This window comes from Macrobrachium rosenbergii, chromosome 50 (genome assembly GCF_040412425.1).
Source record: "Macrobrachium rosenbergii isolate ZJJX-2024 chromosome 50, ASM4041242v1, whole genome shotgun sequence".
Lineage (NCBI taxonomy): Eukaryota > Metazoa > Arthropoda > Malacostraca > Decapoda > Palaemonidae > Macrobrachium > Macrobrachium rosenbergii.
This window is the reverse complement of record NC_089790.1, coordinates 28,725,201-28,753,197: the sequence shown is the minus strand read 5'-3', so window position 1 is coordinate 28,753,197 and position 27,997 is coordinate 28,725,201. Positions and strand designations below refer to the sequence as shown.

The 27,997-nt window shown below is 39.2% G+C and overlaps 1 protein-coding gene and 1 long non-coding RNA gene across 22 annotated transcripts in view; one reads left to right on the top strand and one right to left on the bottom strand.

Moving 5' to 3' along the window:
* Stacl (Stac-like) overlaps window positions 1-1,314 on the top strand; it is a 566,256-nt gene extending 564,942 nt beyond the window's left edge. For all 21 annotated transcript variants that reach the window (XM_067094383.1, XM_067094381.1, XM_067094379.1 and 18 more), the window contains one exon: window positions 237-1,314. In XM_067094383.1, the coding sequence (XP_066950484.1) occupies window positions 237-338 (102 nt within the window). In that variant the 3' untranslated portion in view covers window positions 339-1,314. The remainder of the gene's footprint in view (window positions 1-236) is intronic.
* Window positions 1,078-27,615, bottom strand: LOC136832801 (uncharacterized). The gene is made up of 2 exons (XR_010851318.1): window positions 27,518-27,615; window positions 1,078-1,264 (listed from the first exon to the last, which is right to left on the bottom strand). It is a non-coding gene; the product is annotated as an uncharacterized lncRNA (long non-coding RNA).
* Between the last annotated feature and the right edge of the window lie 382 nt (window positions 27,616-27,997).

The following is a 27,997-nucleotide window of genomic DNA, read 5'->3' as shown; positions in this document are numbered from 1 at the left end:
ATTGACCCAAAACTCAGTCAAGACTTTTTTGTACAGTACAGTTATTTTTTAAATACACTATATTAAGTTCATTTTTGGACAGTCTTGATAAGTATTTTTTTTTATATGTTACAGCAATGATAAAGATTTGTGCATTTCTAATTAGATTAGAATTCTAATTAGATTTTACATTTACAAGTTCTGCAGTAATAGATACCAATTTCTTTGACTGAAATTATTTTTGGCTCTTCTGGCAGATTGTGATCCAGATAGGAGAAGAGGTTGACGGCATGGTAATGATTCGCAATGGAGACAACCAGCAGGGTGTGTGTCCTCTCAAATACTTGCAAGAGGCTTGATCTCAAAGCTGTCACAACCAGAGGACTCCAAAAATTCTTTATTATAAAACACATGTGTTGTGTGTTCCATCTGATGTACTTGTTCACTGAAAATCATAGGCCTTGATGTGGCCCATAGACAGCAGTGAAATGTGCATGGCAGTTCCATGTCATGCTAGATATATGAATTAGGTGACAGCAAAATATATACATACAAATGGATACATCCCAGTCATATATACCAAAGTAGTGTACATATATGCAGTGTATAAATGCAAAGAAGCATTTTCACTGGTATATACTTACACTTTTCAAGGCCAGAATACTCTTACAATAGACCCTTTATTAGGAAGACTGGTTAAGTCAATAGAGCTTCATATTTTCATTTATTATTCCTAATTAACAAAGTGGTCAGAGGTGGAAGATATTTATTATGCAACATTTAAAGAAAAAATAGAGAAGAGAGGTTTTTTGTTTGCAAAGAGGCATAATAAATCATTCTTCAGAAATGGTTATTGAGTCTTAAAATAATAAATGATACAACTTGCTATAAAATCCAATTGCTTTCCAGTCTACATCTGGTTTAGCATTTAGAAATATTAAATAGTAGTGACTTCTCAACCATGGTGCATATCAGTCGAGTTCTTGTGTTGCATATATGTGAAAAATGTAGCTCAATAGACTTTGCACAGTCTGCAGTTTTTATTCCTCCAGCATGCATATTCACAAAAGTAAGGTGTATCAGAAACAAAAAGGAACGTTTTTATTTTGAGAACCGTTTTAATTTTCTGAAACTTTCATGTTAAATTCTTAAACATAATGGTAAAAGCAAGTCGTCTTGTGTGTATGTTAATGACCATAGGAAAGAGAACTGGAGTTTTTCATTTGCATAACCATACTGGAATAATAACTTCATAGATGGTTGACTGTATGATATTGTACTCCATCTGCAACAGCAAAAAAAAAAATATTTCAATCTAAGTTACAGTTTCATCCATCATCATTATCATCACCTCCAGCGCACGCAGTGCAAAGGGCTTGATATATAATTGTATAAATACATAATACATCTCCCTAAAATAGTACAAAATGCATGTGAAATGGATGCATGCAAGAAAGTTTCAATAATTCAAATGAGTTTCATAGCATAGAGATAATTGGAAACTATAGGCACCAGAGGCTAGCATGCAACATCTGATTTATGGTAATTTTCTTGTAAAGCAATTTACATAAGATTTATTGGGCATCTTTATGTAATTTATTAAAATGCATGGCACCTGTAAAACATAAATCTCTCACAATAAAGCAGAGGCTAGTTCCATATTCCAACTTTACGGAACATCAGCACATTTTATTTTTATGTTTTATGATGTAATTGTCAAGATTAAGCTTAATCATTAATGATCTTTACAAGAATAAAGTTCACTTTTATGCAAGATTCTGATCTAGTTTGTCAAGATTACATGGAAATTAAGATCATGATAACCTCTTCACGTAAAAATGAAAATTTACTCATTGAAAGTAACAATTGTCTCATCATCTAAATATATAATTAGTGCAAGCAATTTTGCATCCTCCTCTTACAATTTTGTTGCAGTTAAAACCTTTCAGTGTTTTCAGTTAATTTTACTAAAGCAAAGCCCTTTGTTTGACTTACAAACGTTCATAAATTGCCAGATAGTTTTTTGCTGGTAGCCTAACAAAACTACTTTTTATTTTATCATTTAAATCTCAAAAAAAAAGTTACTCATTTTGACTTGTAAAGAAACCAGTAGTTTGAAAGTTGCTTAAATTATCAAATTACTGTATTTATGCAATGTAATTTTAAAGAAAATTACTATTTATTACATACAAATGGGAAGATTTGTCATGAAACTGTAAAGGCCAATTTGCATTTGCCATTATGTTGACAACAAAACAAATCCAGACCTCTTGATGAACATTTTACCTAAAACTAAATTTTGCTTTGTTTTAAAAGCAATCTATATTAAGATATACTGCTTAAATGTATATTCTCATATTCATACAAAACAGGTAACTATTTTCTTACATGCATACAGCCAAAGATATACATGATATTTACTCCAGCAAAGACATTGTTTCTATGCACCTATAAACACAGGCATGTGAGCAAACATGCGAGAGTGCATACATATCGGTGTGGCTAGAAAAGGACATTTGTACAGCTCAACCTGGAAAACTGAGCTGATTTCTGGTTGAGTTTTGCACCCATATTCATCAGACATGTTATTTGTAAAAAAAAAATAAATAAAAATAAAAAGGGTGATGACAAAGCCAGTAACATTCATTCCTGAGCATTAGTTGTTGTTGTTGCTGTTGTTGTTATTGTTTAGCTCTTTTGCACACGACATATTCTCTGCACTTTTTTAAGGTGATCACAATACATGTTTGCACAATGGGAAATCTTCTGAACAGTAGGTTTCCTTTCACTTGGAAGATAGAAAGCTTGCTAAGTTGCTCTCACGTACTACATGCAGCACCAGTGCCCCAAAGTGTCACTATCCTAGATCCAGAAATCCCTCAAGATATCTCTGCATAGCACTGAAGAACTCAGTGTAGTACTGTATTTAATTTCTTGAAACATAAGTGAAATCCTGAAAATCTAAAATACTTACAATGCATACGAAGCCCATGAAAAGGAAAAGTGCAACTCTGACAATTGTGGAAGTGAGTGAATTTACAAGAAATGCAAACTTTCTACTTGTCTTTCATATGATTGCTATTTAAGACTGTATCCAAGTAAACTCAATATATTACTCTGTAATGACAAATTTTATATGACCAAACACATTCAAGATGCAGTTTGAAAATGGCAGAAAAAAAAAATTATATTTTCAGTCCTTCCAGTAGACATAATATATGAAATCATACAATTATGAAGTGTAATTAGGTTGTGATATATTAAAATTAGGTTTGAAGTTATGATGAAACAATGTTTCAAATGCTGTAATGTAATATACTACTAACACTTATGTAATGTTCAGAAGCAGCCTAATTATCTATTCCATCCTGTACCAGTAATATAATATTCTGGTTTAGATATCACTTCATTACACTAATTTATATGCTAGAATGTTTACCTTTTGTAGTTTCTTATCAGATCATTTTATTTTGAATTTGTTAGCATTAAGCACTTTTAGAATGTTTTTGGTCATTTATCACTGCTTTTATAACTATGTAAGTAGCATTTACAAATTTCATGTGAAACTCTCTATCTTTGCTGAATATTACATGCTTTACATCCAGAAATTCTTGTGCCTAATATGCTATTGTTTATGAAGGCTTACAGTTACAAATATGGATTGACAAATATGAAAGGAAATGTTGTATCTACACTATTTTTAAAATGTATGTAAGAAGCAAAAATAATGCTGGGTATTCAAATGTATAAATAGCATGCTATAAACTTATGATTAGTATCCAAGACAGGATTTACCGATAAATATATAAAATTGTTTTTTATGGTTATGAGATGTAAAGCTAATTGTAATTTTCCTCAGATTTCTATATATATCAAATTCTTTATATTTCTAATAAAACAAGAATATTAGGTGATAAAGCTATAGGTGAGAAGAGAGATAAAGAAGGGCAGATTTATCATTAACTGTATTAGTCATATCACCCTGATCCCAGGTACAGTAGTTACCTAACTCTTTAAACTCTGTGACCTCTGATATAGTTAAACCTTCAATAAGTTGCCAGTAAGTAGAGTGAAGTTGCACTTTGGTCGTCTTATACCCTCCCTCAGTTCCTGCCATTTCCCTCAAACCTTTTTTTATGCCAGACATGTTGCAGTGGAAAATCTATTTTCAATACTAATCTAACAATTTTGCACTATCCTATTATTACTTGGAGTGTTATGGAAAGGCTTATAGCCTTATCTCCACTAGCAAAGGCAAAATCATTATTTTTAAAAAGTCAACTGGCAATAATTGTATTTTTATGTTCTCATGATGCCTTTGGAGAAGGATGAGATTTGGTAATCCACAGTATGATAACAATGCAATAAGGTTTATACTGTATTAGCTTCTGTGGAAAAAATTATTTAATTTTCGGTAATATGTAAAATCAAATGAATGTTTGTATTAAGTTTCATTTATTCAATCCCTACTTCACTGAAACTTTTTAAATAAAGCAGACACAAATATTCTGGTTTTTAAAACCTTTTCTGATGAGGTGTGGAAGACAGGGAATGTGATGAATTCTTTTCAAAATATAAATGGTATATATGTACATAAATTGTCATTTTCATATACTGTATAAATTTAGCCTATGCCTTTCTTTCAACTACAGGGAAAGAAATGTGTGACTTACTTAATAATAGTAGTTAATTAAACAGCAACTATCCTAACATCAAAAGAGGCCACTACAAAATAAATTCCCCTTTTATAACAAAGTTCTTGGAAATATCTAGAACTCTGGTGAATAAATAATGACTAGTTACCAAGATGATATAACACTTCAAGGGTCTACCTATCAATACAACATTAAAATGTACAAACCCTTCTCATAACTGAGACTGCTTATTGATGCTTATTCCTCAAGAAACTGCACTTATAACTTTAGTTTACTTATTAATTTGTACATCTACAAGCACTGTCAGTAACACTTTCAATTTGGAACCTTCACATATCAATGCTGTCTTGAAATATGCAGAGATGCCATGTAAACAGTGCCCTGATAAGACTCTACTACTTACAGTATTAATATTTAAATACTGTATATTCTTATTGTTTAGCATGATGCATTATTTTCATGGAAAACTTGGTAAAAATTTCAGGGAGTATCATTATTACACTTCAGATTTATGGAAAGTCATCAGTTTAACAAAACTGACATAAAAATTCTGAAGTATTTCCAATCCCAAAATATAAGTTTGTCAGTACTCTGGCTGTGATGTCTATCATGTTTTAAAGCAAGCGTTTACATTACCTAAGTCTGTAAGTACACATACGCTACACAAGTGATGCCTAACAGATTCTTCATTGCTAAACTACTCTCACTACTACAATTACAATTTTAAGAAACTTTTAAAAAAAATTATACTTCATAACTAATGAGCTACAAGCTACTAAGCAGGTATGAACTTCAGGAAACCTACAAAAATAATCAGAATTATATCCAATTAATCCAACGTACTCGGGGTAAAAGCCTTAGCATTCAGGTAATTACTAATAATCTACTGACCATGTAAATATGAAATAGGAACTATGCTCTTAACCTGATATTATATACCAAACGTTTCCTTAGGTGGTATGTATCCTGAAACAGCAAATTTCCTGATATCAAACAAAATAAAGAGGGAAAATTATGCTTGCACCCTGTAATGTACAACTGATATAAGGATACTGTTGTACTGACACTCTGGACTACCAAATATTAGCTTTCTAACTGATTTATGAAAAAAAAAAGTTACACTATTTCAGTTAATAGGCCTTTGCACATCCTATCTACCCCAGAAGCAGTGCTGTAATAAGCAATATTTTACTTTCTACTTGTCTGTGACATTACTATTCATACTGTGGTATTCATTCTGATGCCATTTTAAAATAAATAAAATACTTGGATTTTATAGTGGTATGTTTATATGAAGCAAAACACTAAAAAAACGAAAGGATTAATATCATGATCAATCTGTGAACTAAAAACTGCCAAAAGTGACGTGTCAGTCTGTCATAACTGAATATGCAGCTGGATTTTTATGATGCTTCAAAACTGAACATAGGGGGCATTGTGCTGAGTCACCTGCCAGCTGATATTAAACTGGCGAGATGTTTACATCAACGAACTATGTATCCTTAGCCATATTAAATTACTATACTTGATGGCTGACATTACATCAATGTGACAGGTAAAAACTATGTATACTGTGACATACTGAATTAGCCTACTCCTAAAAGATATTAAGGCTAATAAATTTATGCAAAAATGGTAATTTTTTTCAAGATAAAACAGGTTTTGGTAGTCGCTGTTGAGTCCTCAAGGAGGCACCCATGGTGTGCCAGCACTCCATGGTGACTAGAGTAGTACCAAAGAAATATTTTCCCAACCTGCTCTTGTAGCCAGGTATTGTGTCATAATGAAAACACTATGACACGAGATAGAGTATAATGGACTCAAAGACAGAGAGGCATTTTTCCTTATCTTCAGCAAAGCTGAACCCAGTTTTTCCTACATCAAAAAATGCAAGAAGTGACTATTGCACATGTGTGTCTGCCATCTTGTTTACAACCAGGGCAGGCAAAAGACCAGCTCCATTACCCTCTGCTAGTGGAAGCTACGCGCACGATGGTTCAGTGCTCCTTACAAAATCACCTTATTTCAAATTGTTTTCATCAGCGAAAATCATGGAAACATCCAAACTTCAAAGTTAACTTCTTATTTTTAAGGTCCAGTTAAAAATTGTTAGTTTAAACTTGAACAATTGTTTCTGTGTATGGAATCCAGAAACTGGACTTTGTTTTCAGAGCACATGGGCGGTGCTCTCTCGCGATCTCTGTTATTTGTGAAAGCCCCAAAAATTTGAATTTTTGATCATTCAGTTTAGAAGTTTAACTAAAGAGATGTCCCACAATTTATTATTAATTTAAAATGACATTTTTATAATAAAATAAGATTTTATATCATACTTACCTGTTGTTTACATATAGCTGTAATTCTCGATCTTGACAGAAAATTCAAAACTGGCGGTTCCGCTAATATATGGTCAGGTGATACGACTACCCCGCCCTCTACCGGGGTACCTGGATCCATTTCCATCAACAACTAATCATATTTTCTATGTCCCCTGTCCCTTGCGGGGAGCGGGTGGGAATGTTTTATATGTAAACAACAGGTAAGTATGATATAAAATCTTATTTTATTATAAAATGTCATTTTTATACATGAACTTACCTGTTGTTTATATATAGCTGATTGCCACATTGAGGAGGTGGGCATGGACAGCTGTAAGTGTTAAATGGAAAAACCTGAGATCATCAGGCTAAGAAAAACATCTTTACTTTGGATCCTTACCTGCTAAGGAAGCTGCTTTCTCGGTTACTGCCTCTGTAACCTGCTATCCTTAGTGCAACTGCGGGGCCTAGTAGCTCAGTCGCAGGTTGCCATATGGAGAAAGGTCTGTTGGCCCAGCCGTCTTCGACACAATCAACCAAAGCATATAATGCCCCTGCTCAGGGTGCAGTACTCAAAGCATCCACCATCATACACTATCATTTTTTTTTTTTTTTTTTTAAACATATCACCCAACCATAAAAAACTCACACCAACCTATTAAAATTAGACCTACTAGGCCATCTAACCTCTAAGGCTCTAGTAGTCGACCAAAAAGAGACCTCTGCACCCAAGGAAACTAAGGAGAGGATCTAGAGCCTCTGGTTTCCTTGCCCATCACCGTGTCAGACGCAATAAAGGGGCCCAACGTACTGCAGTCTTCATATGTGGTTTGGATCTGTCTCAGATAATGCGAGGCAAAAACAAACGAACATCTCCAGTAAGTTGAACTTAGAATGTCCTTTAAAGCCATGTTCTTGAAGGCTAAGGAAGTTGCAATAGCCCTAATTTCATGAGGCCTCACTTTAACTAAGGGAAATCCACATCCCTTAATTCCTTGTGTGCCTCCTGTATCAGTTCTTTCAAAAGGAAAGCAATCCCATTTTTAGATAGAGGTTCTTGGGGTTCTTAGTTGAGCACCATAAAAATCATGAGTTCCTCTTACACTTCTGGTCCTGTCCAGATAGAATTTCAATGCTCTGACCGAACAGAGAAGTCTCTCCGTTCCCTTCCCCCAAGGAGGATAGGCTAGCAATGGGAAATTCCCTTGGCCACGGATTACTAGGGTTTTCGTTCTTAGCTAGGAAACCCAAGGTGAAGGAAACTACAGCCTTATCCACACAAAACCAACTCTTTTGTCCAAAGCATGAACCTCACTTACTCTCTTTGCCGAGGCCAGTGCCAAGAGAAAGAGAGTTTTCTTAGTTAGATTCCTAACGGAGCAGGAACTCAAAGGCTCAAAGATTTGGAAGTAAGCCACTTTAGCACCACATCCAAATTCCAATGCGGTACATGAAGAGATTTGCCTTTAGTGGTAGCAAAGGATTTAAGGAGTTCTGCAATATCCTTGTCCGAGGAAAGGTCTATACCTCTATTCCTGAAAACTGCCGCCAGCATACTCCTATACCCCTTAATCGTGCTGACAGCCAATTTCTTCTCCTTGTGCAGAAACAAAAGAAATCCGCCACCTGGCTTAGAGTCGTAGAAGTGGAAGAAACTCCAGACTCGGAGCACCACTCCCTGAAGCGCTTCCACTTCGCTTGATAGACCTTTGTGACGAGGGCCTGGTTGATCTAGTCATTGCCTGCGCCACTCTTCTAGAGAAGCCTCTCCTCCTGTAGAGTCGCTCGAGAGTCTGAACCCTGTCAGATTTAGATCTGACGGGTTCCTGTGGAACTTTCTGCTGTGCAACTGGCACAGAAGGTCTGGTCTGAATGGCAACCTCCTTGGCCAATCCACTACTTTCTCCAGTAGCTCTGGAAACCATGATCTTCCTGGCCACCATGGAGCTATTAGAATCACTGACACATTTTTGTGTGCTCAAAACTTTTTCAAGACTTCTCCCAGCATCCTGAAGGGAGGGAATGCATAAAGGAAGAGACCCGACCAGTCCAGGAGCATGGCATCCACCACTAATGCTTCTGGGTCTGGAACAGGAGAGCAAAAGAGAGGTAGTCTGCGGTTTTCCCTCGTTGCAAACAGGTCTAGCATGGGAGTTCCCCAAACCTTCCACAGGCCTTGTCAAACTTTCTGGTGGAGGGTCCATTCCGTCGGAATGACCTGGAGTGACCTGCTGAGGATATCCGCTATTATGTTGAGAGCTCCCGGGATGAACCGAGTTACTAGCTCTATGTTCTTGGTTGCCGCCCACAAAAGCAGGTCTTTTGCGATCTCGAACAGAGAGAAGGAGTGAGTGCCTCCTTGTTTCTTCACGTACGCCAGAGCTGTGGAGTTGTCCGAGTGCACTACTATCTTTTGTTTTCCACCAGAAGCACGAAATGTTCCAAGGCTAGATGTATTGCCTTCAACTCTTTCGCATTTATGTGCCAGTCCCGTTGGGATGAAGACCAATTGCCTGACACTTGAAGATCCCCCAGTGTTGCTCCCCAACCCTCGTCTGAAGCGTCGGAGAACAACATCAGGTCTGGGTTCCTCTGTCTCAGCGACAAACCTCAATCTAGTTTGCTCCTGTCATTCCACCACGACAGGTCTTGCTTTACTCGAGTGGATAGAGGAAAAACAAACGAATCCGCGTCTTTCTTCCTGTTCCAGGTCTGCTGTAAGAAGAACTAAAGAGGTCTCATGTGTAGCCTCCCCAAACTGACGAACATCTCTAGCGATGAGAGGGTGCCTAAAAGGCTCATCCATTCCTTGGCAGAACAAGTCTTGGCTGCCATGAGGTATCTCACTTTCAGCAGGCATTTCTCGATCCTTTGTGACGTCGGAAAAACCTGAAAAAGAACTGAGTTCATCCGAACTCCCAAATAAGTCAAGTCTTGAGATGGAGAGAGTTGCGACTTTGGAAGATTTACTATGAGTCCCAATTCGTCGGTAAGAGAAAGGGTCCTTTGTAGGTCCTTCATGCATTGGCCTTTTGACGGAGACCGGATCAGCCAGTCGTCAAGGTAAAGGGATATGTGAATTCCCTCTAAGTGAAGCCATTTCCCAATTGGAGCCATCGTTCTTGTGAAAACTTGTGGGGCTGTTGATAGGCCGAAGCAAAGAGCCCTGAATTGAAAAGTCCTGCCTCTGAACACAAACCGTAGGAATTTTCTTGATCTCGGATGGATAGGTACATGAAAGTATGCGTCCTGGAGATCGAGGGACACCATCCAGTCTCCTTCCTTCAGGGAATTGATAACCAATTGTGTGGTTTCCATCTTGAATGGTGTTTGAAGCACAAATTTGTTCAGGGCGCTTACGTCGAGGACTGGTCTCCATCCTCCTGACGATTTTGGAACCAGAAACAGACGGTTGTAGAACCCCGGAGATGAAGGTTTGAGGACTGCTTCTATGGCTCCCTTCTGAAGGAGGGAAGTAACTTCCTCCTCCAACACCACAAGTTTCTCTGAGTCCCTGGATGATACGTTGAAGTCTACTGGTGAAGACTTCAAAGGAGAACTCTCTGAGAAGGGAATGGTGTAGCCTTCTCTCAGAACGTTGATCACCCAGGGTTCTGCTCCCTTGGCCTCCCAAACTTGCCAGAACGACTTTAGTCTGGCTCCGACCGTCGCATGAAAGGACCTTGAACTCATCGGTTGGTACCCCTAGATTTCTGGGGATGAGAAGAGAATTTTCCTCTTCCTCTAGCACGGAAAAGGGCCGAGAAGGAGTACCCCGAGAAGGCCTAGAGGATACAGGGAAAGAAGGCTTGGGTACTACTGGAGAAGTCGAAAACCTGGGTCTTTTCGAAGAGTGAGCCAGTAAGTCTTGAGTAGACTTCCACGAGAGAGCCTCCGAAATTTCCCTAACTAACGTGGCGGGAAAAAGGGATTCCTTAAACAAAGGAGCAAAAAGTAGAGCAGATTTCTGGTTCCTGGAGACTCCTCTCGCGACAAACGAAATCCAATGTGCTCTCTTCTTCAAAATGCCTGTAGCAGTCACTGAGGCAATTTCTGACGTTCCGTCCGTGATAGCCTTGTCCAGGCAGGCCAAAATAGCATCAAGATCCGTAGCAGTTTTGGGGGGAAGATCACAGACTTTCACCTTCCTGCTCAAGGCTCCTATAGACCAGTCAATAGAAGAAAAGATCTCCAAGATCCTATAGGAACTCTTCACCAGATGGTCAATTTCCGAAGACGACGAAGCCGACTTTGGAAGAAGAAAAGCTGAGCGACGGGCAGAATCCACCAGGCTGGAGAAATCCTTGAGAGGAGGCAGCGTCTCCCAAGGAAAAGACTTCCCAGTCTCATACCACGAACGAGACTTAAAAGACAGTTGTGAGGGGGAAAACAGAAAGAAGTTTTACCCTGAGATCTTTTCATGCTCAACCATCCTTCTTGCCTTCGGAGAGCTCTTTTCGCCAAAACAGACAGAACCAGCTTCAGAAATCTAGAGGAAGGAGGTTTAAAATCCTTGGCAAACTGCGTAGTTGGAGACGAAGGGGTAGCTGGAGCAAAGTCTTCTTGAAAATGTTCTTCAAAAGTTGTAAGAGATGCTTAAAGTTGGACGTAGGAGCAGACGGAACATCATCTACTTCCGAAACATCGGAAACTGGGGAGAGAATCTCTGAAGCAGTTGGAGCACCGTGGATAGAAACGTCTCTGGGAGCCAAACTTGCGTTATCCTCTTGAGTGTTGCCGAACGTCACCGAGGCGCCAAGTGCCCGACCTGCGTCAAGCATATCCGAAACATGAGCTTGAGAGGAGTCAGGAGCCTTAGAAGATCCGAGAGCCAAAGAGGCGCCAAAAACCACGGTAGCGCCAGAAGCGCAAACATTGTGCGCCTTGAAACGTGCTGTGGAGAGCGCCGCGCCAAAGTGCGGCAGGTACGGGCGGGTGGCGCCAGGGCGCCGAAGGAGCCAGCGCGCAAGTGGAAGCGAGCCAGGCGCGCAAGCGAAGCGGAGCCAGGCGCCAGCGGAAGCGCGCCAGGTGCGAGAGCGGGAGCAGAGACCGAGCCTCAGCTGCAGAAGGATCCTGAAGTGCTGGTGCTTTAAAACCTTCGAAAAGTCTCAAAATCTTGTCCAATTTGTCCTCTTGCGAAAGGGGGGCAGGAACCGGGGGCATAAAAGCCGACTTGGGATCTAACGAGAAGGAAGCCGCTACTTGCATGCTAACAGGAGGATCAGGCACTCGCTTATGATCCGTAGAACTCACATCCGGACTGCCTGAAGAAGAAGAGATCTCTGGGCTATCCCAAAAGCTACAAGACGGAAGAGGAGAACGCGCCGAAAGTTTCTTGATAGGAACTTGACTTGGAGAGGAAGCTCTGCGTCTCTTCAGCGGCCTACTAGACTCTGACTGCTTCCAACTCCTCCTCGATGAAACAGAAGCACAAGAAGACACTTCCGCATTGCTTTTACTATGGCGAGCTGCAACAGCCTGGGACGCAACAGGACTGTTAGAGGGAGCAACTGCTCGTGAGCAGACCCCACTCGCCTCCCTTCGGCTTTCAGCATGTCTTCTCCCTGAGCCCTGGGAGCCGAACAGAGGCCTAGACCTAGGAGCGCGAGGGGGACGAACAGTCACCTCCTCCACAACACTATCACTCGCAACACTTCGATGTTTAGACATCGCACTCACATCCTGGCCAATCTTCTCTATCGCAGAGAAAAGAGCCGAAATCTTACCATCAAATTCTGCCCGAAGGTCTGACACGGTAGTGGGTTCGGAAACAACAGGTTCCAGGGCAGGAATAGGAACAGGAGGGGTAACAGGAACAGAACAAGAGGCAATACTACTCCTACTCTGGGAGGAACTTCTGGCCGAAGCCTTACGTGCCCTATCTTTACTTAATTTTGCCTGATATTTAGCCAACTTTTGCCAATCAAGCACAGACAAAACAAACACTCATCACATCTATCCAGATTCGTGCACAATTTCCCTCTACAGTTAGAGCAAGAAGAGTGAGGGTCTATGTTAGACCGAGACATTCGAGTTTTTACAACCCCCCCGCAAATATCTAATTTGAGATCCTGAATCAGACATATCTAGAAAAAATCTCAACCAAAGCCAAAAACAAGCCAGAACTGTCAACAAAAGTGGGTACTTCACCAAAGAAATATCGAAAAGCACCGATGAATTTCCTGAAGAGGAGCAGACGACTAGTCGCCGGCCCCGACAGAGAAAATACGATTAGTTGTTGATGGAAATGGATCCAGGTACCCCGGTAGAGGGTGAGGTAGTCGTATCACCTGACCATATATTAGCGGAACCGCCAGTTTTGAATTTTCTGTCGAGATCGAGAATTACAGCTATATGTAAACAACAGGTAAGTTCATGTATAAAATAATCCTTTCAGATAACAATGTCCACAATAGCCTAGGCAGTAGCCTACATGAGATGGTAGCCTTACAAATTCAGTGTGAATACTGTAATGTAAATATAGATGTTGTCCGTAGCCTATATCCTAGGACTACATATCCTAAAGGTAATTTAAATAACCTAGATTAGGTAGTATCCCAATTTAAGTTTAGTAAGAACCTTTCGAGATATATTCTTTTATGGCCCTAGGCAGCAGCCTAGTTTACACCAAAGATCCTAGAATTGTGATAAACAGGCTACTAAAATTTTCCATTTACATATAGCCTCTATACTTAAGTATGATCTAAAATAATCCAGGACTAGGCAGTATCTATATTAGTTTAAGTGATAAACTTTTACAAAACATCCCATTATTGGACAATCATTTTCCTAGACTATGTAATCTAGAACTAGATAAAAATAGTAACCTGTGCCAGATGAGATGGTAGCCTAGCCTTAAGGCTACATACTAAGGCAACTGTGTTTTATGTAACCATACCCTTGTGAATGAAATAATCCAGTTTAGGCAGTAACCTAGGTTAGAGTAACTGATAGCCTGGCTATAAGATTATACATTATTGGGTTACTATTTTTATATAGTAGACCAGACAACCTAGGATTGGATATAAACAACAACCTGAGTTAGACAAAAATAGTAGCCTAACTATGTGTTTGCTTATTGGTAAGTTTCTAGTTTTATATAGCCTATACATTTAAGTGTGATCTATAAAAATCTGGATTAGGTTATACCCAATGCTAGGCTAAGAAAGAACAATTTAGCCTAGGAATACATATAAACAGTCTTCTAGGGGTCAATAACATTGGTACGGTCTTATGAAGCCTATACCCTTACAGGTGATATAAACCTAGAACAGGCAATAGCCTAACAGATTAAGTAGAAATCCCTTTTCAAGGGAATATTCCTACTGTTAATTTAGAAACAGCAAGGCTGAGTATCAGAAAAAAAGGTAGTCTCGGCTACATAAAACAAAAAACAAGATTATACGAGGATTAATTTTTTGTAGCTTATATCCTTAGTTTTTTAAATAAACCTAGAAAAAGAAACGGCTTAGAATAGGTTCAGCGAGAATCCTCTAAGAAATCTTCTATGCTTAGATTAAACATAGATTATACTAGAAGGATTAACCTAAGCCATATAAAACAGTAGCTTGTGTTAGTTATTAAACAAATTAGTTAATAGAGGATTAGTCTATATGGCATAGCCTTTGCAAAAGGAATAACAGTTTAAGTAATACAGCCTTCCATGGTGTCAGAGTCAACCTAAACCTAAAATGGTTTAAGTTAACTTGCATATTTCATAAAAAGTATTTCATTTACACTAGTAATCAGACTAACCTGTAAGATGTAATATGCTAACGATGCAGGGTTTTACAAAAGTGTCCATTATTAAAGACAACTTATACTAATCAGCTGTTAATAACAGCTTGGTTCTTTCACTAATGGGCCACCATTATGCAGGACCCTCAGCTCAAGTGTTCCATAGCAAATTGCTTGGTTCGCTTGTTGCCAGTGGGTACAGCCCATTCCACCTGCAATGAGCCTAGTCCTTGTAAAAAACAAGACAGATTTACTTGATCGCCAGATATATGCAAAATTTGCAGTGTGCTCTTGGCAGCAAGTTTTAAGGACGAAACAGCTCATTTCAAGCTGTCACAATGGGTCCTAGGGTTCAGCAAGGGGGAGGAAGGGGGAAATTACATCTTTCCGCCAGAACTTCAGCAGCAAACATTTAACCCCTTCTCAGAAGATCTATATTTGGGCCAAAACCCAGTAACATCAGTCCCAAGTACCTCCCAGGTTAATCTTGCAGAGGAAATAGAGGAAGTTCCTCTTGGAGGGATTATCTTAGAAATGAAGTTGATATTGCTACCGAAATGACCTTGCTGAACCCAGAAGGATCAGGGACACAACCTTCAACTAACCATGAGAAAACCTTTCCAGAACAAATTCAATCCCCGATGCAACTTTCAGAAGCTGATCAGGGTCCTTTCCCCAAAAGGGTACAAGGATTCACTTAACCCCAATTGAAATTACTACATTTTTGGAGGGGTATAGTAACTCACCCAGGACCTCTTCCCCCCTGGTAACAGGCAGTCACAGTTCAGCTGTGGATGCTCAGTCAGATTATGCAAGCTCCCCAAACAGGGATACAAAGTTTGCAACATTTGATCAGTTCCGTAAGGAATTTATGAGTACTATCAAAGATGCCCTTGCCCACAACGGCAATATATAATGGACATATTGCATGATTCTGAACAGGAAATTAAAGAAATCAACTCAGTGATGTACACTCCAGAGTGTAAAAGTACTGCATCCTGCAATCAAAAAGGAAGAGTAGAAACAAACCCTGACCAAACAAGGTCCAAGGTTAGAATTCCAACTGGAGCCAACAAAATGGCCACTTCGGACTATAAAGCTTCAGGTCAAAACATAACAGGGGCTCCAATATTCTCCCCTGATGATACTGACGCTTCAATGTGTATTTTCTCTCCTAATGGTAAGTATCTAATTAATGAAAGAAAAACCATGATCAAAGTTGTACAAGTGGGGTTTAGAGACAGGGCAGCATTCCCTAATACAGAATGGTGCCTGATACCACCTTTGCCAGACATGAGAAACCTCAAAAGGAAACAGTTCTCTTATGTGGGAATACAGTACAGCATTAAAAGCTATAGATGACGCCCTTTACCAGGTCAAGAGTAGGTGAATCTATACTCCCATTATGAATAAAACCCAACTTGCTCACCAAGCACCCCCAAGCCTTCTGTCCCTTCACCTTTAAAATAATTAACCACGTGAAGACAAACTTTCAGAATTATGTAGTAACTAAAAAACTGGAGTCAATGGCAGAACTAAAACCATTTGCCACAGTCCTCCTGGTTTCAAAAAATTCCACCAAGGAGTGGGCAACACTTCAACTCCCTTTTGAAAGAAAAAGCTCCCCTTGGATTTTGCTACTCAGCAATTTGGAACCCCTATGAGAAGAATCTCAGTTGAGACCGCTTCATCAGAATTCCATGCTAGGACTCTTCTCCTTAGTATCTTAAACCTCTTCCACCTTGCTAGAAGTTGCCACCAAAAGGCTTCCAGAAGATTCCAGGACACTTTTTGCTGTTGTGGCTAAAAGTCTTATGCGAACCCTAGGGGAAGCACTCTGACTTTTTAGACTGGTGCTTAAAAGCTCAAATGCTAAAATGGAAACATTGGAAGGCTCCAACAAGTGACTTTCTAATGTGATGGTTTTACTGCAGTCTAATCCCTTCTGTAAGGACCTGTTTGAGGATACTGTTGTAACTCAATTCAATGAGCAAGCACGCCAGCAAAATTGTACAGTTTACACTCTTCTGGGAAAAGGATAATTCAGGAAACAAAAAACCTGAAATTTCCCTTTACCCAATTCAAAAAAGGCACGCTTTGATCAAAAATCATATAAACCTGCAATCACCTCCAAAACTTTTCCTCATAAACAGGTAGGTGGTCAGAAGGGACAACTCCTTCAAAAGGACAGCAACACCCACATCAGCAAGGACATCCTTTTTATAAGGTCCAAAACCATCTTAAAAAGGAAAAGGAAAAGGAAAAGCTATGCCCAGAATGCCTACCAAAGGAAAAGGTAGAGGAAGAGGGGGATATCAATAGGAACTGTTTGGTCGGGGGTCGGCTTCAAAGACACCACAAGGAATGAGTCTTCTCCTTGGAGACACAGCACTGTTCTAAACAGGCTGGGGTGGAAATGGTCTCCCCACCCACCCCCTGCCTTTAAAGGGGTTCTTTCAAGCACCAAACCCCTCTCTGGAAGATTACATACAGAAGGCCCTGTTAAAAGGTGCCATAGAGAAATGCATACTTTCTCCACCAAGCACATCTCTTCAGTGTTCCCAAAAAGGATTCCTCCGAACGAAGAGTGATCCTCGACCTATCAACATTGAACAAGTACACTGTTTGCCAAAAGTTTCGGATGAATACCACTGCCCAAGTGCGTTCAGTCATTCCAAAAGGGACTTGGACAGTTTCTATAGACCTGAAAGACGCATACTGGCATGTCCCTATTGCCGCTCCCTTTCGCCCCTTCCTAGGGTTCCGGATAGGGAAAGATATGTACAGGTTCAAAGTCATACCTTTTGGACTAAACATTGCCCCAAGAATTTTTACAAAATTAGCAACAGTAGTTGTTCAGGAACTCAGGAAAGAAGGACTACAACTAATAACTTACCTAGATGACTGCTTAATCTGGGGGGCCACAAGAAAAGTGCTTGAAAAACCTAAGAGCATTGGTCAACAGACTCCAGTCAAAAGGTTTTATAATAAACTGGAAAAAATCCTGCCTCATGCCCAGCAGATGCTTTCAGTGGCTGGGACTGTGGTGGGATACTCTTCAGGGCCTGTTGTCTCTCCCCATCAACACTCAGAACAGAATAAGGAAAAACCTCAAAAGGTTCCTAGCACAGCCCAGAGTTTCCAGATGGCATTTAGAATGCATGATGGGTCTGCTGCAATTTGCATCAGTAATAGATCCAATACTCAGATTGCAACTGAAAAACGTGAACAAACTTTGGCTATCGCCCGCAAGAAAAAAGACGCGAGACTGATCTCACCAAAAGAATCAGAAAGTTGGGGAGATACTTCAGCCTTGGACCCAGAAGGAATCTCTGGTGAAACAGGTCACCCTGACTCCTCCATCTGTAAGAGTAACAATACACAAGATGCCTCGTTGACAGGTTGCTACTCTGAGGAAGTGTCATATCAATTTCCTGGAACTGATGGCTGTCTTTTTGTCTCTCAAAAAACTCAAATCTCCAGAAGAGACATATTCTGTTGGTTCTAGACAACATGAGTGCAACCTGCATCAAGAGATTGGGATCACGTTCACCTCCTCTAAACATGATAATACTAGCCATCCTTCAGATGGCACAAGTAAAGAAGTGGCACCTGTCTGCAATTCACCTCGCACAGGGTCTCTCAAAGTAATAGCAGACTCTCTATCAAGGAAAACGACAGCCTCAACAACCGGATGTGGACATAAACTCCCAGCACCTGTCTCCGAACTTGGACAATCAAGCAATAGCAAGAGATGCCTTCCTACAAGACTAGAACAAGTGGAGGATGATATATCTTTTCCTTCCATTGTCCCAGATTTTGAAGGTTTTGAGCAAACTCCTAACCTTCAAAGGCACAGTGTACTTAATAGGCCCAAATTGGCCAAACAGGCAATGGTTTCTATCACTTCAACAACAGGCAAAAAGATCAATTCCACTGTCGTCAGCTGTTCTATCCCAGAAAGTGGAAGGAAAATCGCTTACACATCCTCCTTTCTGAGCCAAGACCTTCACATATGGATTTTTTAAACATTATCTACCGTGAAAACTACTCACCCAACATTGCTAGGTACCTAGTGCAAAATTACGGACTCTATCTCAATACCAGTACTAGTGACCATACTGAGAGCCCAGTTGAGTCTAAGAAACAATTTTAAATTTTCTTATATATCTCTTTGAAGACAATCTTGTGGTTACAAAACTAAAGACACATAACAGACCCTTCATATATGGATTTGGTTGACTGTATACTTGTATTCCCAATGTGTCTTTGCCTTCATGCTCCCAAAATTAAAAATGGGATTTCTTCTATCAACCCCTCAATTCTGGTAAACCTTAGAAAGAAAAAAGTCGATCTTTAGTGCATCAGGAGAAAGTCCCCATCTCAACAGGGACGATATATATCACTACAAACTGCTTAATCATAACTCATGTACATAACCCATCATTCCTGGCCAAGAATGACACTACACTGTTTGGATACTTGTTAAAATTAGCCCATCTTTGCTATCTAAACACTAAAAAAATTTAGCTTGCACTTAGGACTGTTCACCCATTCCCAAAGGCTCTTTCCCAGCAAGTGGTGATAACACAACTGATCATAATCTGTGTTAACCCACTTAGTTGTTTTAACAGAACCAAAGATGGTGGGTTAGTGCAGACAAACAACATGTTGCCATGTTTTTTCTTTTGTGTGATTTACTGGCAAGTAGCATGCTTCATTACAAGTTTAGTTGACCCTCCCTGATTATCACACATTATAACAGTACACAAGAACCGAATATTTTATCTCCATTAATGTTTCACCTCTAATCAGATAAAAACATTTAAAATCCAATTTACATACAAAGGACAACATAACTCATGGTTATACTCTCCTCCCTACAGCTAGTTTAAAACACTAAACCTGTCAGTCTCATCCCCCCACTGTGCTTAGACTTACCATAATCTGTGATGTTGTTTTAAGAACCTCATTACTCTCTTTCTCTCTCTATTTTTCTACCATTTTGTATGCTGATTACAAGTTTAGACCCTAAGATTATCAGAGAGAGAGAGAGAGAGAAGAGAATATTTTATCTCCGTTAGAGAGATCTCTAATCATCAGAAAAATATTTAAAATATGAAATTTTATTACAAGTTTAGTTTATTCTAATTACTGTATGATTAACGCACACAACAGTGCACAAGGGTTTTAGGATGATAGTTTTTAAGGTATAGTTGGTGTTTGAACTATTAAAATAGGCAGTAATAAGCATTTTCTGAGGGAATACAAACTTACCGCGGATTTTCACTTAATGCGGGTGGTTGTGGTCCCTAACCCCCTCGACTACGGGGAACATACTGTAAAGGGCACCAGTTAATGGATTCACCTTTAGTGAAAGGAAGTGAAAACGGAACCAAGCAAGCTACACACAGCTTTAACACTATGGTAAATCAACCAAAATCAGGGTTGAAATTCCTAAAGTCTACGACTAACCCCACCCACTTTCGGGGTAAGAGAGGAACTAGTCCAGCAAAAAGAGCTCAATATGTTTATGCCTTCCTATCCATGCAAGTGTATAAAACTTTATTATAAAAATGTCATTTTATATAAAAATGTCAGCTTTATATAAGCAACAAAATAATTACATAGCTGAATCCCACATTGAAGGAGGTGGGATACATGGCTCTATCTATTCAAACACATTAAAAATTGTAATGAAATGAGAATAGACAAAATGCTAAGATTTCTGCTGGCAACATTTCCTAATTTCTTCTTGCCTGCAGCTCCAGCTTCCCCTGCGTCTACATATTTAATGGGCAACCAGACTGTTAGTTCTTTACTCACCTTTGAATAAACATTTGCTCCCACAGACTACAGTTCTCCAGATTTCTTCTGACTTTCAGAAGTCTACTCAGGACCTCCTTGCTCAGTCTGCGAGGCGCCCTAGAGAAACTCCGACATTCTCCTCTACGATGGTTTTCCCCTGTCCACCCTCAGCCCTTTCGTGGTAGGGGCAGGCAAAGAAGCTTTCCCAGACCGCATGCTAACACCTGGTTCACCTCTCGAGCAATCAAGAAGTTCTCTAAAGCTCCCTTATGCGTCCTCTGTACGCCAGTAGAGCAAAGGCTCCTTCACTTTTGGGAACGATGGGAAGTGAGAGGAGCAAAAACCTGGATTGTGGAAGTTTTGAGGGAGGGATACTCCATCCCATTATTACAGAAGCCTCCTTTGACCATCTTGCTGGTTGTATTGACGGCCTACTCAGTAGGCTCCATGAAGTTTTCCGCCCTCTCCCAAGAAGTGTCTTCCCTCCTTAAGAAAGAAGCCATCGAAGTGGTCAAGGATACCAGCTCTCTGGGGTTCTACAATCAGTTATTCATAGTCCCCAAGGCCTCAGGAGGTCGGACACCAGTCCTGGATGTAAGCACCCTGAATTTATTTGTCCACAAAACCAAATTCTAAATGGAAACAAGCCAATCCGTCCTAGCATCCATTTGTCAGGGGGACTGATTTCAGTGGAAATGAGGGACGCATACTTCCATGTTCCGGTTCATCAGGACTCAAGGAAGTTTTTAAGGTTCATTTTCAAGAACAGGGTGTATCAGTTCAGAGCCCTTTGCTTTGGCCTAGCCACGGCTTCCCAGTTTTCACACGAGTCTTAACTCCCATAGCAAAATGGTTACATCTGATGGAGGTCAACATTTCGCTCTAGCTGGACGACTGGTTCCTTCGTTCTTGGTTGAAGGAAGCATGTACAGAGGACTTGCATAAGACCCTTCTTCTAGCCCAGGAGTTGGACCTTTTAATAAATTTTCAGAAGTCACAGCTGACCCCTTCTCAGGAGATAGCAGTTTTGGGGATGAGGATAAACTTTCTGACTTTTTGGGTTTTTCCCTCCCCCCAAAGGATAGAAGCCTGCCCTCAGAAAGTGGAAAAATTCCTCTCCCTTCAGTCTTGCTCTGCAAACAACTGGATGAGCCTTCTAGGGACCCTCTCTTCCACAGAGCAATTCGTGTCTCCGGGAAGACTGCACATGAGCAACTTTCAATTTTATCTTGTCGAATTCACCTGTTAGTGACTTACTGCCTACCTGGTGGAAGGGCAGAGCCTCATGATGTCATATTTTGTTTACATCACGAATGGTTTTAGGATCCTTGTCTGTGATTTTCTCGTTCTGGCACTGGCTCCTTCATTTTACTCTATAAATATCAATACCATCGAACTTAGGTACTAAATAATACTTGCAAAAATTAGGTAGGGTTATAAATATACACTTGCCAACTTCCACCTTTATCCAATGCTTTGATAAAAGGTTGGTGTCGAAAAACAGTGTTTCATCAGCTCTGAATTCCTTAGTAGTACTGTAGTGCTTTCAGCTTGCTAGTAACATGGTCAAGATAGTTAATTACCTAGTACTTTCAGCAGACAACTGAGAAAAACACCATACTAAAATATAAATCAAGTGACATCTTTAGTAAGGGGACCCAAAACACTGAAACATACAAAATGGACTATTAGAATATATACACTAACACCTCTGCTTTGAGGACCTCTCCCCTAAGAAAATTTTTCTTCCCACAAGTTCAAGTTAAAACTCCATATCATTTGTGTCAAGCAATTTTCCTCATTTCAAACACTTGATCAGCTGCTATCCCATATTTCTTTACTACAAAAAACTCAGACTAAAAACACTCCTAACTTTTAGTTATCATATTCTCTCACTGCAAGATCTTGACAATACAGATCAACTTGCTTTGTAATTTCATTTGTAATTGCACTGTCAGCAAATGCTGAAAAAGTTAAACTTGAAAAGAACTATGGCAGACCTAATGCAGTACTGTAAAAATCTGGACATCATTTCCACATCAAAACTTATATACTTTTGTAAATTTAACCAAAAATTACAATACACTGCAATCACATGGGAGATTAGCAACCCAAAATACCACACTTTACCCAATTACCAAATACATAAAATTACAAAAGGTGTTAAGTCAAAGGCTACACATTACCTAAGCTTAATGACTGCAGCTATATTAACTGTGCTTTTAACCAGGAACAGGAAAATTTAAATCTAACTTTCTTAGCCTAATGATCAAGTATTCAAATGTGTCTATACATAATCTTAACTAGAGTTTTCAGCAAATCACACAATTATGTTATTTAAAACTAAAGTATTTAATTAATTACTAACTGGTGATAACTTCTTAACCCTTACTGCAGCCTATATACACATTAACAAAATCCCAAGACTGGGCAAACTGTAAGGTCCTGCAACTTAAAAAAAAAAAAAATGGAAAGAGGAGGATATGCAAATGCTCAAATAAACAAAAATTCTCAAAACTTTTTTGTACCATCCAAAATTAAAAATAAGCTAATTTTAACAAATTATACATATTCTCTCTAGTATATATTTTTTTACTTTATTTAGAAAAATACAATTACCTCACATAATATAGTTAAAGAGAAGAACCACAACCAGCAATAATCCTCAGTACTGTATATTTATATAAAAATATATACAAGATGTACTGGAATGGGGAGATGTAGTACCTTTACTACCTTTCTGACATTTTCTGTACAGTTACAGCTTATATAATATTGTAAAACCACTAAAATCACCTACAATCACTTGGGTATATTTATAGACAAATACACGGTATACAAGTTATACTGGGACTGGCAAGTGTAGTATCTTCCCCTATGAAATCTCATGGGAGACTATTCTCCCTCATATCTCCGAGCTGAGGTGTGTGTGTTGCCATAGGAGTTGCCATAAAGTTATTTATAGCCCATTCAAGTTATCTTGAATGTTTTCCTGCAAAATTTGTTAGAATACTGTGGCATGAAATAAGGATTACATATGATATGTGCCAGAATTTTTCACATGCAATTACTAGATATCATAAAATACCTCCCATCTGAAGGGGGTTAAAATTACATCTAACTAGATTTCAATTCACATACAACTATCTAAACTGAGCTGGTCATGTCTATTATTCAAGAAATTATATCAGCACCGAACTCAAAATTCTGATTGCACACTGAAAACTATCCTTTACCGTGAATGTCACCACCTTTAAGATTTAATTCTGTGACCAGATGACTTGGTATTCAGCAGCCTACTGAGTTAGGGCATTTCTACACTTGAATATCCCAATTTCTATCTTTTGTGGTTTTTAGTAAACTTACATTTTTGCCTTTTTCAAAATAATAATGCTGTTCCTTCAAGCCTGAACTGAATTACCATGTCTCAAATATGATCTTCATCATAACTCACCCTTCAGTATCAGGTACTCTGAATTCCAGCTAGTACTGTGGTTCCATCAAACATGAAGCTGGTACTGCTAATACTATTCTGGCTCCCTCGAGCAGCTTACACATTTAACAGACTTTTCGTTATTTGCTAACACCACAGCCAGACTAACTGTTCTTCCCTCTATCTCCAGATGATTCTTCAGTCCTGCTCAACATGTACTGTGAAAATTTTCAGCGAGTTTTATAACTTTCACCTACTTTATCTTTCTTACTTTATCTTCAAAGTCTTATATATACCTTAAAGTGAACTTATTTCCATTCCTTTACCTAATATTTATCTCATTCTCCTGTTTAGACACTCAAATTTCCCTGGATAAATAAGCAAGGGTTAACGCTGCAAAGGAATACACTAACTAATCTAACACTCACAGTCCCTATGTACCAGGGAGTTTGTTTGCTTTTGCTAAAAATTACCAAAAAATTCCTATACATGAAAATTGTTTGAAATATAACAATAAAATGAAAGGAACCCGAAGTTGAACAGTGGGCGATTCAGAACGACTAGCCAACACAATACAGCACTACATGTACCCTGAACACATGGCATGGCAATAGCTTCCAATTAATAAAGCACATCCCAGTGACGCATCCTAGCACAACCTTCCCTTAACCTAGGACACCTTGCCCTCACCTGGTCCCCGAAGCTTTGCTCTGCTCAGACCACCAAGATTATATATCCTCAAGTATTATGTATGTTAAAAGAATAATGTGTGCAATTACTCTGCAATCACCCCTCCCCCATATTCTCTGAATTGCTTTAAGTAAATTTCCTACTGTTTAATGAAGTTCTAAACAAGCTTATGCTCTATGAATTTTTTTTTTCTTTTTGTTATTCAGCCGTATCAGAGATATCTTATGGGGAGTGTTTTCTAGACTAAGCTACCAGAACAAATCCAAGCATGATTTTGTCTTTCAAGCAGGTTAGCCTATGCTTGTCTTTCAAGTAAACCAGCCTATGCTTGTCTTTCAAGTAAACCAGCCTATTAAATAATAGCTTAGTATCACTGTCGGTAGAACTGTAGCCTAGAACAGCTCTGCATGGGGTATTGCCTTGGTAATTGACTTTTTCTATAGTATTTTGGGTGCTCATCAAGAATTCACCATTATTTTTAGAAGGTCAACTGTAATTATCCTGTAATTAACTTCAGAACTGATGTGTTACTGTATGCTGGCCATCCTGGAATGCTATCGCACATGCGCAGTGTGATAAGGGAACTTTTGGTAAAAAGTGGAGTTTCTTTCAATAGGGGACAGAGCCCCACCGCTAAGTAACACGGCCTACTAGGTTAGGTTAGGTTTGGGTACATTATATATAGTTCCTTCCCAGTGACTTCCACCACCCAAAAATCCGCGTTCCCAAAGGGTCCCCAAACATGTTGGATAGACATATGGGGTTAATAATAATTGATCGACAATAAACAACACCACCTCAGTAGATCTAAGTCGGCTGTCCGCGGTGAGCTAGACTATGGCAGTTGACGTTTTTCTATGGAACTGTACCTGCTGAACACGAATTTAAAGTAATATTTTGTCGCTCTGCTGTAATTAGGCTGTAAATTATCTTAGAACTGTAGACGACGGTAAAGGGGACTCGTTGGAAATCGGGGTTTTGGGTGGGGTAAAACACTTTCGAGAATAGCTAACGGTAAGGGGGAGCCATTGGGAATTCGGGGTTTTGGGTTAGGTAAATAACTTGGGAAAAGGTTGGGCACCTTATTGTTGTATTTCCTGTTATATATGTCATTTGGAACATGAAAAACAAGCGTAAAAAAAAGGGCGAATAACTGGACAATGGGAGCCATTTCAAATGCACTTTTCATGTATTACTACTACTGCTGATTCCAGGCCCTATCACCCATGCGACATCTTACAGGGGAGCTCGATGCCTCCAAGTTCTTCAACTGAGAGAGTAGTATTCTAAGCCGGTGTTCCGCGGTGAGTTAAACTGTGGCAACTGAAGTTTTCCTATGTTATTTTACTTGCTTTATAAGAATTTAAAGTAATATTCTTTTTAAATTATCTGTAACCCATTGCTAGTGCGCAGCGCAACATTACCACCTGCCAGAACATATGAGCTTGCCAAGAATATTTCAAAATGCAGATAAGGCGCAAAGCGCCATTCTGCCACTCCCAAACTGAAAGCAGAAAAGGTAATATTTTGCCGATCAGCTGTAGCTAAACTATAAACCCATTTATATTTCTTCGCCCTGACTGAAAGCTTCAATTAGTGTCCAGTCGAGCTAGACTATGGCAGTTGACGTTTTCCTGTTATTTTACTTGCTTTACAAGAGTTTAGGGTAATATTTTGGGTAATTCTAAGCCGGTTGTCCGCGGTGAATTAGACCATGGCATTTGACGTTTTTCTGTGTTATTTTACTTGCTTTACAAGAATTTAAAGTCATATTTTGTCGGCCGGCTGTAACTGAACTGTAATTGATCTTTGAAGACTACATGACCAGTAAACACTCCTACAGTACGTTAGGTTGGTATTTTTTGGGCTGTTTACTGGTTACAATTTTGCCGTATTAGCTATAGAGGCGGGTGGGGGGCTCGCCGCGGAATGCCAGCTTAGATCTACCCTGTCAGTAATGTAGTTTTCAAAGGTCAATTACAGTTTAGTTACAGCCGGCCGACAAAATATGACTTTAAATTCTTGTAAAGCAAGTGAAATAACATAGGAAAACGTCAATTGCCATAGTCTAGCTCACCGCGGACCGCCGGCTTAGAATTACCACATTTTGCCAGTCGGCTGTAGCTAAACTGTAATTTACCTCTGAACTGTATATTTCGGTGCAGGGGACCTGCTGGTACCGTCGTGTAGCCTTCAAAGGTCAATTACAGTTTAATTACAGCTGGCCGACAAAATATTACTTTAAATTCTTGTAAAGCAAGTAAAATAACATCGGAAAACATCAACTGCCATAGCCTAGCTCACTGCGGACAGCCGGCTTAGATCAGTCGGCTGTAGCTAAACTGTAATTTACCTTTGAACTGTATATGTCAGTGCAGGGGACCTGCTGGTACCGTCGTGTAGCCTTCAAAGGTCAATTACAGTTTAGTTACAGCCGGCCGACAAAATATTACTTTAAATTCTTGTAAAGCAAGTAAAATAACATCGGAAAACGTCAACTGCCATAGCCTAGCTCACCGCGGACTGCCGGCTTAGATCTACTGATTTTTCCTATACTTAGAATTACCAAAAAATCAATTTCCAAGGTAACAAACAGCCTGTGCAGAGCTACTCTATAAGCTAGTTTTACCTCATCATATTGCACAGATTTATTTGGTCAGAAAAGTAAACCCACTGAATTTAGGAGAATAGAAAGTTAATATGGTTATCTATAGTTTAACACAACAAAGATCGGGGGTGGAAGGAAGAAGGGGGCTAACACAAAACCAGCTCTTCCATAGGCTGGTTTGTTGCTTCCTATAACAAAAATCAAAATATCTGACAAACAAAATCATATTAACCACACATTTCTAGATTCCCTACATGTTCACACGTTAGTGGGTTATAGAGCAACTTACAGAATTCTTCAGTTCCAAGTTACAACCAAATTACGGATGGAACGTCTCTCCAACTTTCACTACTTTTTCCTGCCTTCTTCTCAAATCTCAAGTGAAAACGAACTAAAACGAAAAACATAACAAATCATAACAAAATTATCATCTACAATTATGCCAATAAAATATTCTGTTTCAACAATAATATTAAAATTTATATTTAATGCATTATTTAAAGCACTAATATATTTATTATTCAATCTATTTAGAGGTTTCATGATGATTTTTTTTATTTGATTTTAGGCTTCTTTCCCTTTTGGCAATTCAAGACAACGCCGCTAAGGACATCTACTGACAAGTAAAGTAACTATAAATTCTAAAAAAAAAAAAATAATTAATAGTAACCGTCAACATTTTGCTTGCAACAAAGATGAAGTCTGTGATTTTACGTTAGGTATATGAAATTTTATCACAGTAACAGAAGATGTAGTTTACAAATGATTT